Source organism: Ziziphus jujuba, chromosome 9 (genome assembly GCF_031755915.1).
Source record: "Ziziphus jujuba cultivar Dongzao chromosome 9, ASM3175591v1".
NCBI lineage: Eukaryota > Viridiplantae > Streptophyta > Magnoliopsida > Rosales > Rhamnaceae > Ziziphus > Ziziphus jujuba.
In genome coordinates, this window is record NC_083387.1 from 4,395,791 (window position 1) to 4,413,347 (window position 17,557).

A 17,557-nucleotide genomic window follows, 5' to 3' on the forward strand; every position below is an offset into this window, starting at 1 on the left:
TGGAGTTGGTTCTTTTTTCTTTTTTCTTTTCCTTTTTTTTTTTTCGATATAAATATTTTCTTTTAAGGAATTTGGAAACAGTTTGAGATGTAATATCCGATGAGTTTAAAAAGCTTTTGCTTCGCTCTTTAATCTGACTCTTTGCAAATGTAATCTCTGCCTGCAAACCTGTGGTTTTAAATACCAAGCTGTGTGTGCGACTTCTAGGTTTCAGATTTGCTCTGAAAATGGCCGAAGCGTGAATAGGGTATTGGGAGGGTTCAATTTGTGGTTCCTGATGGTCGGCGAGGTAGGGTTCTTCATTGAATCCAATCGCTTAGATTGCGTGTAAAGGAAAAGCTTTGCGTTTTTAATACGCTCGAAAATATTGGTTGCGTGTTTTGAGTTCGTCTCTGAATGGAAAAGCTGCTTTTTCTATTTGCTTTTGCAGTTTGGTAAACTCTGAAATCTGACTCTCTCTGTATCTTCTTCTACATGTAGAATTTAAATTCAACAGACAAATCAGTTCTACCTGCAAATTTTAGTTGAGGCTTTTGGTCATGTTGTTCAGTAGGTGAATGTGGGGTTTAGCCAATTTGAGAAAAGGATTTTTAGGGGATTGAACTTTGGTTTCTCGATCTTTTATTTCTTCTTTCTTGCTAATGTAATCTGTTTGTTCACAATAAGATAGAAGAACTTGAACGGTATGCATGGGTGATGGTTTGAATGCATTAGCATTCTAATATAATACGGCCATTCGTTTCCTTTGCATGCATACACCATTGTTCATTAGAGCTGGAGAAGGATAAGATATCGTGTACTTGTCGTGCTAGTGTGGTGATTATTGTTATCCATTCATCTCTAGGATAAACACTTAGAAAAACATTTATGTCCAACGTCTTTTGGCTCTGATAAAAAAAATAAAAAAATAAAAATAATAAAATAAAAAAAATTGTTGGTGTCCGGTAAATTCTCGTCTATCTTAGGAAAATTAGGAAACTCGTGATCGTTCGATTTTGGATATAACTAATGCCGAAGTTTTGGTAGAATCTTGAATGCTGATGCTGAAAAGAAATTATGAATGAATTGATGTTGCTTTGAGAAGCACATGAACAAAGACCTTCGAGAATGAAGAAACTGTGTTTAGGTGAGTTGGGGAAACTCATATTATGACTACAAATTGTGAATCTTTTGGAACTAATGTTTAGCCTCTTTATATGGGAGATGAGAATGAAAGATTTTGTTTTCTTTTTTCAGCAAGTTTAGTACCATGCTTGACTAGATTCCAAAGAAGTTTAGCACCATGCTCTACTAGCTTCCAACGAAGTTACTCTTTGGGGATTTCGACCAAGGAGAGAGGTCTCACATTGTATTCGAATGGTAGAAGCTTTGAAAATGTTTCCTTTTAGGGATTTTTTATTACGTAAACGTAGAATCTATACTAAAGGCATTGCTTCCTTTCGTCTCCTTTTTTCTTTTCTTGGCCAAGAGCTATTTTGTGAAACTTATGATGGTTCAATTGAGCCATGATGGACCACGAGTTAAAACATTTTAGGGATTTGTAATTAAGCAAATGTAGTATCTTCACTGGAGGCGTTACTTCCTTTATTGTTCCTTTTTCTTTTCTTGGCTTAGAGTTGTTCTGTGAAACTTATGATAGTTCAAATGAGCCACAATGGACCTTGAGTTAGCTTATCCTCCTTTCCTAGATGCCTTCTTGTTCTTTGGTTGAGTTAGGGTGAGCTTACTTCTGTGTTTTCTACTTGTATGGAACTCCGTTTACCTTATATCTTAACTTACATGCTAGTGGACATATTTCAACCTGGAATGTTATGTTTTAGAGCTTCATTTTATCTTTTATCTCAATTGACAAATTTTTATGATGCGGACAGATTTCTTATATTTAATCTTAAATCAATCAATTTAACCATGAAAGTTTATCCTTGGTTTGAAATTTTTGAGAAGCTTCCTTCTCAGAAACAGTTAGAAAGGATGATTACACCAAAAGCATCGATATAGTTTATTTTGTCGGCAGATGTTGGAAGCAGTTATAAGTTTATAACTCTATGGTATATTTAAAATGACATCTTTTCTGTTTTAGAATAGTTTCATGCATTACAATCGTGTTTTTTCATTCTTTAAATGAATTTTTCAATGATTTCTTCATAGAACATAGATCCATGTTGCCTTTAGAGAGTGTGATATGATTCATGTGGAAGGCGTTCAGGTACTCAAGTAGGAAACAAGGAATGGAAGTACTAGCGGTGAGACTACATTCCTTGATGGCCTGTTACCAGTATTCCACAAACATGCCAACCCTTTCTAGGACTGAAGTGCAATATACGAATTCCAGGAGGTATTCTAGTCGTTTTAATTCAAGGTTTCTTTTTTTGCATGGCATTTACATTTGTGATCCTTACAAGTTTCCATAATTGCTTTGTGTTTCTTATTATGTACCATTCTCTCTCTTTCTCTTTTTGGGTTCTTGGCCTTTTGAAACAAATAAAAAATAAAGAGTTTTCGAAGCGATAACTGGTATTGGGAGCCATTTGAAAAATGCAAAATCTTTTGTTTCATGGCTTCGAATTATTTTATGAAACTTATTATGGTTCAAATGAGCAATGATAGACCTTGAATTGAAACGTTTTAGGGCTTTTTGATTATGTAAACTCCAAAAATGTTTCTTTTTATGGATTTTTGATTACGTAAATGCTGAAGCTTTACTAAAGGCATCACTCCCTTTCTTTGTCCTTTTTCTGTTCTTGGCTTAGAGTTATTTTGTGAAACTTATGATGGTTCAAAGGAGCCATGACGACCTTGAGTTAAAACATTTTAGGGATTTTTCATTATGCAAACGTAGAATCTTCAAAGGCATTATGTCCTTTCTTGGCTTAGAGTTATTTTTTAAAACTTATGATGGTTCAAATAGGCCATGATTCCAGAGATGCCTTCCTATTCTTTGGTTGTTTAGGTTTAGGTTGGAGAGCTTGTCTGACATCTATATCTTCTGCTTGTTTGGAGCTTCGGTAATCTTATATATCAAATGTCATACTAGTTGACATTTTATGTGCTGGAATGTTAAGTTGCTAAGAGCTTCATTTATGTTTTATTTTAATTGACATATTATGATGTGGACTACTTTCTTATATTTATTCTTAAATCAGTTAACCATGAAAGTTATCCTAGGCTTAAAATGTTTGAGAAGTTTCTTTCTTGGAAACGGTTAGAAGCGATTATTGCACCATGAGCATCTATATAGCTAGGTTTGGTGGCAGACATTAAATGCAATTGTAACTCATGGTATATTTAAAACAACATTTTTTCTGTTTAAGAATAGTTTCTGCATCAACATTCTTATACATTTATGTTTTATCATTCTGTAAATGTATTTTTGAATGACTTGTTCATAGAACATAGGTTTATGGTTGCCTTTGGAGAGTGTGATATAACTCAAGTAGGAGTTCAGGTACACAAGTAGGAAATGAGGAATGGAAGTACTGGTGGTGAGAGGATGTCCCTTGATAACTGTTACCACTACACAAAGATGGAGCGCTTGATAGGACTGAAGCACAATATGAGAATACAATGAGGTATTCAAGTAGTGATTTGATGGTTCCTTTTTACCATGGCATTTTACATTTGTGATCCTTATAAGTTTCCATAATTGCCTTATTTCTTATTGTGTACAATTCTCTCTTTTTCCTTTTGGGTTCGTAGCCTTTTGAAATGAATAAAAAATAAGGGCATTGAAGTGATAAATGATATTGGGTCCCATTTTCATGTCCTGGTTTCTATTGGGTACCTATGACATTAATGACATGCAAGATCTTCAGTTTCTTGGTTTCCATCCCGCTCTACCGTCATAATTATGTTACAAACGATTTCTTCACTGTAAAGAACTTACCATAACTTGCTGCTATAGATATGCCATTCCATTTATTTTACACTCACAGTTGAAGTGTAGTTATAAGCCTGATTTATTTATATAGTTTGAAGTTATAGACAGATTATATTAAAGTTTAGTTAAGTACTCAATTAAGAGGATACAGTCAGTAGCCACTATTGACTAGAAAATATGGCTTTCCCCGTGCTGAAATGATCAATTTTTAGTGATTGATTGCTTGGTGTTTACTACTCAATTGTCTTCCTATATGTTAGAGTTACTCTGTATCTCTGCAGTTATTAAACTAGGGTTATTTGGGATGTTCTTAATATGGTATGATGTAAAAGAAGCTTCAACATGCTAATTCCAAATTCCTTAAAGGCAGTCGGCAATTTTATTACATCATATCATTATGTTCAGAGTCGATAAATTCAGAATATGTTAAATATTTTGAGTTGAGGGCCTAGTATGCCAAACTGTATTTTTAATTTTGGAAAGCCTATTTCCAAGCTGTTTTTTGGATCAATTTTGAAAGCATCATATGCAATGATGCTTTCTACCCGTTATGGAATATTTAGATCTTTTTTTCCCTTTTCCATTTTCACTTTTTGATTTATTATTATTATTCTTTTTATCCTGAGATATACTAGTTACTTACTCTCTTCTAAACAATCGCCATTGCTTTGGAGCCTTGAGCATCCATTTTCATGTATATGATAGACAATAGATAATTTGTGTGTGATTGGCTTTGAAAACTAATATGTTTGAAAATTGAAACTCACTCGCACATGCTTTAGCATATGTAAATGCTTACTATGCAAACAAATGCATATTATTAATGAATGAAAAAGAGTTATGATATGTTGGATTCAAAACTTTGAATGTGATGATAATTTGGATTCTGTAATGTAAACAAAATATTATGTTACATATATGCGTTTGATTATCTGGAACAACTTCCATGTTAATAATAATTGGAATTTCAATTCTAGTAATCTTCACTAGCTTTCTTCCAAATGGACTTTACATATAAGCTGTCAATTTTGGTACAACATAAATAAAACACTCCTTGATTGAAAACATGGATATAACTCTGACACTTTGTCCATCCTCCATCTTCTGAGGAGTGAAGGTTAAGAACTTGAAACTGCATTTTTATATGATCTTTCAACTTTCTGGATGGAATACTTAAGCTCCTGTTGAACGTTTGCCCTTGAGGGTGACAATACAATGTCCTTCCAAATTGAACCAGCTTCGCAAGCTGGGTTGGGGGCCTTGTAGAGTTCATTGATGGAGTTTGCTTCATCATTCAACCTGCCTACTCTTTTTAAACAGTCTATCTCATCGGGATCAACCAATAATGTTTTGTCTCTGTCTTTCCATCCTATCATCTGTGCGACAAATAGTATTTCAGTTCACATGTTTTATATAAAATTCTATGGGTTATGGCTTAATCTGTGATTGCCATATATACATATTTTGTATGTTTTTAAGTAATTTGAGTGGGTAAACAAGGGCAATTTCTGTTGAGATGGAAGGAATTCACTCATACTGTATATCTGCATATTATTTCTACTGGAAAAGAAGTGCAAAGAATAAAATGTTTTACCTTTGGGGGGCCTTCCAGAGCATTGGTGCTATACAGTCTTGCATTGTCAACCAATTGGCAGTATGTTAGAAATGCATTTGCAAACCTCTTATGGGATCTTAATTGTGACTTTACTCGAACAGCTCTTCTACAAATGATAGCTCTCCTATTGATAACCCGGAAGAGCACTTGATGAATCAGTATGTAAATGATTTTTGTCCTTTTCATGGCAAACGATTGAAAAGTACAAATCCAAGATGATTGGGAACTAATGAGTAATAGCATACCTTATGCCTCTGATAACAGCTAGATAGGCATCGCATACAACTCCAACAAGCTCTATCCTGTAAGGTCTTCTCTTTCTTCCTCCATCTTGTTCTGGTTGTTCATCTTCAATACGTTCCCAATAGTTTTCTGTGACAGTTCCATCATCACCCACCCTGTATCCAGCTCCCATGCGGTAACGACGACGATGGACATTCCTGGCCATTGTAATTGTCTGGACAACAAATGGTACCCAAGAAAGGGTGCCATCCATGATTACATCCCGCCCCTCGTTCAGTGCAGTAACAAGAAGGGATGATGCTGCATCTGCAGATGACTGGTGAACCTGTTTTAAATATTCTGTTAGGTTAGTTTCAAAATAATTATTTGATCGAAATATCATAGGTTATATTGTTAACTATTGTCACTATTGTCAAATAACACATACATTTGTCTATGGGATGGATTTTCCTTTGTGACTTGTTTCAGACATGAACGGGGTCACTTGGGAAGTCAAACGTAGAAGCTTTGGGGATGAGTTTAGAATTTGTAGGATATTGGAAAGAATCTCGAGCAGGGCATTGTGATAATGGAGAACAATGGATGTATATGTTCTTGTTAGCAAATAACTTTTCTATTTGTTCTACATATATTACCATATTTGGTGACGTTAGTATATTCAATGACGTTTCTGTACCTAATATTTGATCCAAATTCAGTTCAGTTTGATTTGGAATTAAAGACGTTTTGGAGCGAAGGGAAAATAGTGGATATATCACCAGTTCTGCAGTTTGAAGCATGTCGTGATGGCCTCTAGAGCTAAGGGCTTTGTAGATGACATCTGATTCTTTAAAAGCATCTGCCTCAATCACCACTGCATTCCCTGCTGCTCCAGCCCAGAATGGTCTGTTTCACATTTCAATTCAACAGAATGATCTTAGTTCTTTTCTGTTTGTTCTAATCGCATACAGATCTACATATCTATTAAAATTTATCAGGGCTGCTTGGCAGAAATAGTAGTATTCTTACAATGGAATGACAATATCGCTTTCCTATGTTTAAAATTCAAGGCTACTTTGGCAAAGCGTGTTGTTAAAAACAATTTTAATTTCTGCATGTGACATTAACTTTGTTAATTAAATTATAATAATGTTTAACGTTCATACTCTTTGAGAATGTCTTTTAGCACGGTGCTCTTTCCTGCCCCCATCCCACCACCCATGAATAAGAGAACAGGGCTCCTATCGGCATGAGCCACTGGAGCCATCACCTCTGTGCATTGTGAATCATCATTTGGTGCCATCCCCATTGCTTTCAACTCCTCTACTAAGGTATTGAACACCCTAGCCACCTTCAGATTTTTTGTCAACCTCTCAAATCTCTGTTCCCTGTATCAAATATTGAATATGTGAGGGTGATTAGTTCAGTACACTAATGAGGGTTATAGTTTGATTGATGAAGATTTCGTCCATTTTTGCTTGTTTTATAGAAAGTCAATTAGATCAAAGACAGATGAATTTCATTTTTCAAAATTTTCCTTTTTCATATCCTTGATTTGTTCATCATCAAATCTCATTGATCCGGTACCCACCTGGTTGCTTGCATGACGATGTTCTTGAGCTTCTTTTTGGGCTCTGCATCATGACTCAACACCTGAAATTTTTATACCCACTACTTTTATAATCACTTGGTTTAGTTACAACCCAAAAATTGATATTTAGATCCTCATATGATAATTGGTGATATTTATAAAATATAAAAATTCTCATCCAAGATTTCTATATATATATATATATATATATGTATGTATATTATCACCTGGCTAATCATAATATGAGCGTGATTCCAATGAAATGCAAAGTAACTAAGAATGCATCTCTCAAACTCCTCCACAAGCTTGACGAATAGGGAATCCACATCTGGTTCACTGGCAAAGAAGGAATATATATCATCCTCACAGCCTTCGGGGCTTCTAATATATTCAGAAGCCAACTTGCAAAGCTGTGGACATTCTCTTCTATCTTTGAATCCCATCTGCCTAGCTGCCATGCACCGAATAGATCCACAAGTTATAAATATATATATATATATATATATAAACCATTTTGAGAGAGACTGAATCTAATTATCTAAATGCATGAAGGGGCAGTACATACCATTTAAATTGAGAGAATTTTTCTAAATTGGAATTCATGATTAAGGCAATGAAAATGGGTATAGATCGGGATGATGATAATATGAATTACCTACATAATGAGAGAACCTTTCGTGCTTTTCAGCACGGCCCGAGTTTGATAGTCTCAGGCGTGGTACGATCTTATGATTCTTTAATTGCCGAAGACGATAATGCACTGCCGCTGTAATTATTAATCCGATCGAAGAAGCTACCAGGATTTGTCCTAAGGTGGGTTTGTTGTTAAAATCTGTCAACCATATTATTTTTATTAACAAAACATATTAGTTTGCTTTTCCATGCATGAGATTCAAAACAGATTAGAGGAAAGCCGTATATATATATATATATATATGTATGTATGTATTGTATTTATTTATAATATATCGAGAAATTATAAATTATGAGAATGTTAATGTTAAGATGAAGAGCTTCTTTGAGGCTTACCTTTCTGCATATCGTTAAATTCCTGGAGCAAAAAAATATGGAAGAACGAGAATTTTGTTGTTGTTGATATGAAAATTATAAATGAGAAGGAAAATTTGGCATTTGTCGTGCCTTTGTCTTTGTGGCTGCATGTAAATCGTTATATATAGTTGTTTAGAGCAATAGTTACATATGTCACACGCAAGAGATTTAGGGTGTGTTTGGTATAGTTAAATGCACGTAGGGGCAGTATATACCATTTAAATCTCTTAACACGTGTTATCATTTAATTTCTGTGATTTTGGGTAGACTGACTAGTTCTTAATGAAGAAAATTATTCAGCATGCGGTTTCAAATTTTCTTATAAAGAATTAAAAAGTATTGATTTTCAATTTCTCATATCATAAATTCAGTCAAAAAAAAAAATATACATATAAATGTATAAAAAATAATAATGCTAAGTAAAATATAAATGATAATATGATAATATTTAATTATTTATATTTAAATTAATTGGATGTATTAATTAATAATATTTTAATACTATACAATAATAGTTAAATAAATTTAATTAATATTTTGGTATCTGTAACTTTGTTGTAATAAGAATTAATTATTACTTCATATATATATATATATATTATTTTTTTTTCTTATTTAATTGGTGATTAAAAACATGCAGCACTTTAATGATAAAATATTTTTGAGAGTGTTTTTGGAGTTTCAATAAATATTATGAAATAATAATTTAAAAAAAAATCTGTTTACTTGTTTGGCAAAAAGATAGGAAGGGCTTTTTTTTTTTTTTTTTTTCTTTGTATATGCACTCCCAGGTTGGTGCTTTTTAAAAATAATTGCTTTAGAATAAAAACAAAATACTACTTGTACATTAATTAAAATATTAAAATATCATAAATTACTTTAAAAGTGGCTATAGAAAATAATTGTTCATAAAAAAAAAAATACCAAACATATATTTAATGTTCTAAAATATAGTTCAAAAACTAAAGTGCATGAAAAATTATAGTTTAAGAATTAAAGTATAAAAAAATTTGAGAACCAAGCTACTATGGCATACTTATAGTTCAGGACTAATAAGGCTAATGAACTTATTTTTGTTTACCAAGCATTATAGGAAGGTATTTTTATTATTTTGAAAGTGATTTTATACATTCTAAAATCACTATCAAACCGATGTTAAATTTATTCTATTTCAAATCTCTAATTACAAAAAGAAAAACTAAAGGAAAAAAAAAAAAAGAAGAATATATTTGGCAACAATTTTCTTTGATTATTATTATTAAAAAGAAAAACAATATTGCAGCATTGCGTCATAACCAAAAAAGGTGTAATAATAACTATTAGTCCCAAAATGCGTATTCTATTTCATGTGTCACCGTAGAAGGTGCCAACCACAGCAAAAGCAGCCCTTGACTCTGGACTATCTATGCAAAAATTGATTCTGGACTATCTGTGCTAAGATCCTTAATTATTTTTTCATTATTTAGTTCTTATCATCATATTTATCTTCTTCTTGCATTAGATACCTCATATCATTTATTTCTTGTATCTTCACTATTAGATGCTTCCGATCAGGTGAGGGTGGACAGCACATTCTCTTTACCTATTACAATAACAATTTAACCTGCCGATGTTTACATCATAAAATTATATATATATATATATTTATATGTATATATTCTATTAATAGTGAAAGATAAAATGCATAATATGCGTTCCTTTTTCCATGGAACATATCTACAACCTCAACGTAGGGGAGCTTGAGCAGTTCAGACATGAAAAGAACAGAATGTGATTCATATACCAAATCTTATTAAGACAATAACCCAAAAGTTTCACATTGGCTTCTAATAGATGGGGGGAGCTTATCCAAAACGTGGAAGTCTCGTAGCTTTTGTAGTCAAAATAGACCACATTTGGTGCATCAAATGTGGCGCTTTCCATGTCACGTCTACACTCACAATAATATTTATATCGTTCTTGTCAATATGATAATAGTTAATAGGTTTTAGTGATTGGCTACGAATGTTGGAATCTTTCAAACTGTCACAAAGAATAAAAAATTTAATCGCTCAATAAAAGGTAGTCCAAAAATAACGTTTTCCAACCACAGAGTCAATATTCTTCACTCTACATATATAATAAAAGACCAGCAAGTAGTGATCCGCAAACACTACTAGTTAGATATATAACATATAAACCTTCATTATATGTATTATTTTTGTGGGATATATAACTTATTTTTGGGTTCAATTTTTATACCTTCCAACCTTATAAGGATGGTTAAAGATAAATTTACATTGTTAAGTACTGATATTCGGGGATGGCATAGGTAGCACCATCATGCCAACTTTTGATACGAAGGTCTAATTCCTTTAAAAATATTCCTTTTTTTTTTTTTTTTTTTTTTACTGAATTTAACCAACCATCTATAAATGTACAATATTTGTTTTTGTTCGAAGTTGTTGTACCTTGGATAATTCTTTTATGAATCCTTTTCATATAAAGGATTGTACTTTAAAATAGAATCTTTAAACTCTTGGATGTTTAAAGTGTTGTTGTTGGTGGTGGCTTCCTCATCCATCTTTTTATGTGTTTATGGAGATTAGTATGAAACCTAACTCAAAATTCATATAGGGTCTAGGTTAGGGTTTAGAGTAGATCTAATTTATTTCTCCTTAGTTGTTTATTTCTAATTTTGTGCAGTCCATGGTTTGGTTAATTTCTATTAGTTTTGAGAGAAGTAAAAGATTATTAAATTATTTATGTGGTCGGAAAAAAGGAAGCAAAAAAGACAAAAAGAAAAAAAGAAAAGGAAATATATTTGCATTAATTGGAAACAAAAAATAAGATGCATTCATTTTGTTAAAACTTGGCTGGCAGGCAAGTAGAAAAACAACTTCATCATTATTATTAGTCATTTTATAAATTAATTATATATCACTATCTACTTTTTAAAATTATAATCACAATTCAGCCACTTCTAAATTATGACAAACAAATCTAATGGTACTGCGTTTAAGTATAGACGTCATCATCCTCGAAAGGTAGTCGCGCTGATAGGAGCACCAAAGGAGATCATAATCTGTATGTAATTTTCAGGTTGGTTGCTAGAAAAAAAATTTGAAAAAAAAGTTGTAATTTTATTAAAGAAGCTCCGTTTGTTCGTTTAAAAACTCTGTTTTGAGCTGATGGGTATGTATATATTTTGGTATTTGTTCTGAAAAAATAGATGCTGGATTTTGGAGTCAATTTCCCATATAGCTGGTAAAAAAGGAAAGGTACTGAATATCTATTACTATTTACTGGACAAAGTTAAAATTTGTTTTCCTCTCTTTGAACCAAGTGTTTCTAAGCCCTCTCTGTAAATCCTGTTTCTTAGTCTGTTAACAATGTACTACTTAGTTGGACTGGGCATATTCTTTCTGCTATTGAGTTGTTCAACAATTGAGAAATTCTGCTTGTGTAAACTGCTTAAGCATTGGTTTCCATTTTTACTTTTTGTTAACAAGAATAGGAATTCTCCAGTAATATCTTAATTTTTAACTTTTAAGTTTACTGTCTAACTCTGAAAATTATGCTTCTCTTTCAAAAGTTCTCATTGTTGTATAAACTTGTAATTTTATTTGGTTTGTCTTATCAATTAATCTGTGCTTATTTTTAATTTTTTTTAGTAGAATTTTATGAAGAAATAGTGTTATTCTTTTAAGTTGTCTGCATATTTTGTGATTCTGATTAATCTTCTTCCTGGGCCATGAAAAGGAGAGAGAAATTGCTCGTTCACAGAATCTATACTATACAATTGTGGATCCACTGGACGTTTAACGTCCCCTCATCTCATCGATGTTAGAGAAAGAATTCATCTGGATGGGTGTGTTCTTTGTAAGCATAAATTAGATTCATTTTCAAGCAAAAGAAAGTAGATTCATTATCTTCTATAAATACAAGCTTAACTAGTGCAAATTTGTTGCATTGTTTTTCTATTTCCTAGAATAATGTCTTATGAGTGCTTAATTAGATCCTTGCAAAAAAACCGTCGGTTCATTGAAATTGTTAAATTTCAGGTTCTTTGTGTAAACAGTTGTACTGCTTGTCTTGAGCCATTTAAGTTCTTAAGTAATTGGATTCATCTGACTGTTGTACTTTTATGCTTCTAAAAAATTTTGCATGACTGACCACTAAATCTTGAAGAAATATGTTTAAGGAATTTAGCGTTTATTGTCATTTCTAAATTCTGAAGGTCAAGTAATATATTTATTTTTCTGGTTGAAAGCTACAGTGTGGACGTATGTGAATAAAAATTTTAGAGTATTTTTGGTGGTTTTTTGATAAATGATAGGCTAAAGGTATGGTGTTTCATAGCATTTTTTCCTGACTTCTGCTTAATATGTGGCATTCTATTTTTTCCTGACTTCTGCTTAATATGTGGCATTTTAATATTCTGTAACTTGTGAAAGGACATATGCTGGCGGTTTCATATGAAAATTTAAGACAGTCCTCTGTTTCTGTTTGCATTTATCATTCAAATTCTTTATAGATGCTAGTTATCTAAATAAATGCTTGTTTGAATTATCTTTATTTAATTGTATACAACACATGATCATGCGGATAGGAATGTTGGACTATTTCAATGAAGATGCAATTTCTCCGAAACATAACATAGAAACTGCCTTCCAAATATTACAATCAATAACTTTTGGATTGCTAATTTAACATTTTGATGTAGAAGTGCAATGTGAAGCTCGTCTAGTTTGTTTTTCATTGCAAGTAAGGGTAAAAAAAAGATCCAGATCTTGTTTTTTGATTCAAAGTGGTGTAAGAAGTGTCTGATATATACAAGCATAAAACTTTGGACTTGCTGATTAGTCTTCTTCTTCTTTGATGTTTAGCTGGTCTAAATTGTTTTAACATTGAATAAAATGTAAGGATATAATGTGAATATGGCTAGAAATTACTTAATGATAACTAAAGAATATTATTGAATTGAGTAGCATCTGGCCAAAGCTGAAATGATAGGTCATTCCGGTTGAGAATTTTGGTATACCTAGATATTGTTCTGAATGACTTGATATGGGGATTCCATTCTCTATTTATATTTTGGTATTGTATGCATCGGGTAGAAATGGACTGAACCTGCCTCCTCTGTGACTCTATTTCGCTGCTATTTAATGTTTGTGTTTCCATCATTGCTTATTAAATATTGGAGAATAGAAAATTATATATAATCTTAAACAGTGAAACTAATGGTTTTCTTGCTTTTGTATTGTACTGATCATTGAAAACTTTGTCTCTTCATCCTGAAGAATTTGGTATAATGATTTTGACAACTATTTTAATCATGGTGGTTTTTATTCTTGCATGCAGGAAAAAAAGCTAATGAGAATATACCAATGCCTACTTATTTTCTATTCCTTGCCTTGCTTGCCTTTAAGATATTTGCAGCATAACAAGTTTAATGTGTATCTTTTCACTTTTATGGCAGGCATCTGTCATTTAAGATCTTCCAACAATTAACTTAGAGATGATTTCAATCAAGAATGGGTAAGAAAAATGACTTATATCTCAAAACCATGCAGGTAGACGTTGCCATATCTTGGAGCTTGGGTTAGGCTGAAAGTTTGAAGCTTCAAATGTGGTATTACTAAATGGTGTGTGACAAAGACATGTATCATCCATTTCTTTGGAAGTAGCATAACTGATGACTTAACGTTTTTAGGTTCAGACACCTGTTGTGTGTCATTATCTTCCCTAGGTTATGACCACATGAAAATTCTTACTTAGTTTTTTATTTCTCTGACTAGGTGATTACATGTAATTCATTTAATATGTCGTGTTGCAATTGTAAGTATTTGGGAACGTATATGAATCCTTTCATAAATTGCAATGTGATATGCCATTGTGTGTTGGCTCATGACATAAAAACGCTTATTACCAGTTGAAGTATCTGTCATAATCTAATCATTTGATATTTTCTTACATTATTGGTTGGGAGATTCGAGTAACTTGTCGTATAGAGATAGATACTTTTTCTTTTTTGTTCTATGTTAGTCTCACATATTCACTGGTCCCACCTATTGAGAGTGCTTTAACTTGGTAACTTTGTATTAAAACTATCTCCTATTTGATCAATGTTTTTATCTCAAATGTTGTGATACATGTTTTCATCAGCTGCAATGTAACAAGTTAAAGTGAGGATAAATTATGTGTATGTGATGTTTAAGCAATGAAAGTTTGAACTTAAAATTGTGGCATAGGGAATGAAGAAACAAACTTGTTTTAGACCATAATTTTTAGGGGCTTAGCATGTTAATATACCTCAAGTATGCTTCTAACGATTTTTGATTCTATGAGATTTAATTTTTTGATTTAACATATCTACGTAAATATTAGGTCCAAGACAATATCACATGCTTGAAGATTAATCAAGAATTATATTGCATGACTGTACTCTTTACTTTCTTGATGCTATAAACAAGAAATACTCTTGGAAAAATTGCTGGGGAGAAGGTTGGTACCTTCAAGGTAGCACGTCATTAAAGGGAAATTCTTTTTATGTCTACCACAGCTTACACGTCTTACAGTCACCTGAACTAGTTTATCACTGTCTTCTTCTTTCTTCATTCTTTTCTCTGTTAAAAATATTTCTTTTGCTACAGCATGGGTTCCCTGCTTTTACTTTGTCTCAACCTGATGAAGCAATGAGCGTGCTTGAAGAGAAAGCTTCTCAGCTGGATGTAAGTTTCATATTTCTTTCCTTTTGATCCTTATTGATTCAAAACTCGAAATGCATGATACAAATCGTGGTTATTATTGTAAAAATTACTTTTTGGAGCTATTAGTCTAACAAAAAAGCTTGATGCCTCTTTCAGAATATTAAAATTTAAGTGTGGTTGTTTGTTTTTTAACTGGAAATAATGTTCTTTTGCTCTACGAGTTTCTCAGTCTGTAAATGTTTGCTGCACCTCTTTGTTTATTTTCATTCTTTTATTAGGGACCTAATGAGTACTGATGATTTATATCTTCATTAGCATCCTAAGTTGCTGGAGCCTCAACTTGAATTATTTTATAACGCGTAGAAACTTTTTAGGTAAATTTGTTATATACTCGAGAATTCTTCATAATGACTTTTCCAGGAATGGCTGTAAGTTGAATGCTTAAGGGCCTTCCTGTGCTTTAGTAAGAGATCCCTGTTGCACATCTCCCAACATGGTACTGGCCACAATAGATTTTATTAATTTGTGTTCCTTACCCTTTGGCTGCTAATTCTATATTTTGTAATATTTTAAAAACATGCACCTTTCATCTGTCATAAAATTTTTGCAAGGTGAAGGGGCATGTCATATAAGTCAAATCTAGTTGATAACTTCCCTCCTAGAAGCACTTACTTTCTTGTTCCAAAATAGGAAGGAGAAGTGAAAAACATTCCTGCAATGTGCTGAAAATATCATACCAATTAGAGGTCCTTCCAAGTGGTGGCACCATTAGGTGGAAATTTACTAAATGGTTTAAAACTTGGGCTTGAAGGTGACCATCAATATCTTAATGCTGGTCTTGCTATTGCACTATGCTAAACTTGGCTTCAAAAGACTGGTCATACTCAAGTGACCCATCTTGGCCACCCAATTGCTATTTTTTTTTCCCTTCTCTCTCTCTCTCTCTCTAAATGCATAATTTGAACAATAATTAATTTCTTACATATCTGAATGGGAAAAGAGTCCTTTGATGGAGCAGTTCAGGACAGGCTCAAATTGTTCCGAATCCGTATATTGGCACTGAAAACCCTGGAGATCTTGTATCCTACTTTGTTGGAGTCCATGAGTCCAGAAAGCATGGAAATATATGGAAAGTGGTTTTCTCTTGCCATTAAGGAAGACAGCTAGCAACAGATACTGAATTATCACCCGCAGGATGATTCTCAATCCTCTTATGAATGGGTGAAGGAACCTTGATAGAAATGCTGAGAAGAATTCCACGCAGGTAGAACACAAAACTCTTTATCCATATACAATCGTGTAATGTATGTTTACATCTGATTTACAGTAGGAATGTGTCTCCCCTGTCATGTGCAATTTTGTCCTTTGTTTTTCATTTCTTATGTAGGACATGATCAGTCAAGTATGGTACTTGAAACATAATTCGGCTGGAGGCTGTTTATGTCAGGAGTTTCAGTTATATATGCCAATTTAGTTATTTATTTATTTATTTGGTCCTGAGCTTGTTTCATTTTGTCATATAGGAGGTGATGATAAGAGCGCGGATGCCGTTGATGAAGATATAAAAGTGATATGGATATGTGTTTAACAAATGGTGAAAATGTTGCAGTATCTGATTCTCTCCAATTAGCTATTAAATGACTCTGGGATAGTGTCCAACAAAACAAATCTACACTTTTTCCAATTCAGATACATATTTCTTTTTAAAACTCAAAAGACAAATATTTCACATTATAAAGTCATCCAGGAGAATTGAATCACTCATCTGTAAAAGGAATATTTCTCCTAAGTGGAATTCTAATGGAGCAGAAAGCCAGAGAGCTAGTAACTTTTCATGTAAACCAGCAGCCTCACTTCTTTTCCAGATTGTAAAGTAGCAGACTTAATAATTATATACACATAGAAGATAGTTTTTAGGAAGCTGGTTGTACATACATACCTTTTGAGGGAAAAATTTTGGAGGAAAGATACAACCTCAGCGTCGTAGAGCGAGCTAAAGCAATTAAGACATGAAAGAGACAGTATCAGATTCAAATACCATTCTGTACGATGAGAGCTGCAGAGTGAAAGGCTCACGTTGGCTTCTAACAGATTATGAGACTTGTAAGGGAGGTTTTCCAACCAACCTTCCCTAATCTCCAATTTACACAATGAGAGACTTGTAGTCCATACCGCATAAAGAATTTCTATAATAACCCATCTCACTACCAATTTCAAATTAATTATTCAATATAAAATAAAAATTCTGAATAGAAGGTCAACAAATGTTAATAATCTGTCCATTGTTGCATGGACCACTGAGGGAGGAGGCAGACGAGTGAGGACTGCGTATTGGTTTGAGTAACATTAGCACAATGCTAAGCCGCCGCCTATTACTATTAAATGAATGATTTGGAAAAGTGCAATTGGGTTGGGCTGGCATTGTCAGATCATGGGCCTCAAGAAAAACTAGTCCGGTATGGGTACCGACAGAGGCTATCCGGACTCGGGTTGGATCACTTCGTTTCTTA

At 32.9% G+C, this 17,557-nt stretch overlaps 1 protein-coding gene across 2 annotated transcripts; it reads right to left on the reverse strand.

The window, feature by feature from the left end:
• Positions 1 to 4,490: 4,490 nt before the first annotated feature.
• LOC107425931 (calmodulin calcium-dependent NAD kinase) lies at positions 4,491 to 8,463 on the reverse strand. Of its 2 annotated transcripts, XM_025077069.3 has the most exons (9): positions 8,335 to 8,463; positions 7,961 to 8,137; positions 7,533 to 7,756; positions 7,306 to 7,367; positions 6,881 to 7,102; positions 6,494 to 6,620; positions 5,738 to 6,060; positions 5,472 to 5,616; positions 4,491 to 5,253 (listed from the first exon to the last, which is right to left on the reverse strand). In XM_025077069.3, exons 1-9 carry the CDS (start codon positions 8,342 to 8,344, stop codon positions 4,996 to 4,998), a joined length of 1,548 nt encoding a protein of 515 aa, XP_024932837.3. In that variant the 5' UTR covers positions 8,345 to 8,463; the 3' UTR covers positions 4,491 to 4,995. The 2 variants fall into 2 exon arrangements, with proteins under 2 accessions (XP_024932837.3, XP_060676390.1); XM_060820407.1 differs by lacking the exon at positions 8,335 to 8,463 and having other exon boundaries at positions 7,965 to 8,105.
• Between the last annotated feature and the right edge of the window lie 9,094 nt (positions 8,464 to 17,557).

Coding starts and splice junctions, on each gene's coding strand:
- LOC107425931 (XM_025077069.3), bottom strand. Junction 7,757..7,960: donor AAGGTTCTCTCATTATGTAG/GTAATTCATATT, acceptor GGTGCATGGCAG/CTAGGCAGATGGGATTCAAA. Junction 6,621..6,880: donor CTAAAAGACATTCTCAAAGA/GTATGAACGTTA, acceptor AATGTGAAACAG/ACCATTCTGGGCTGGAGCAG.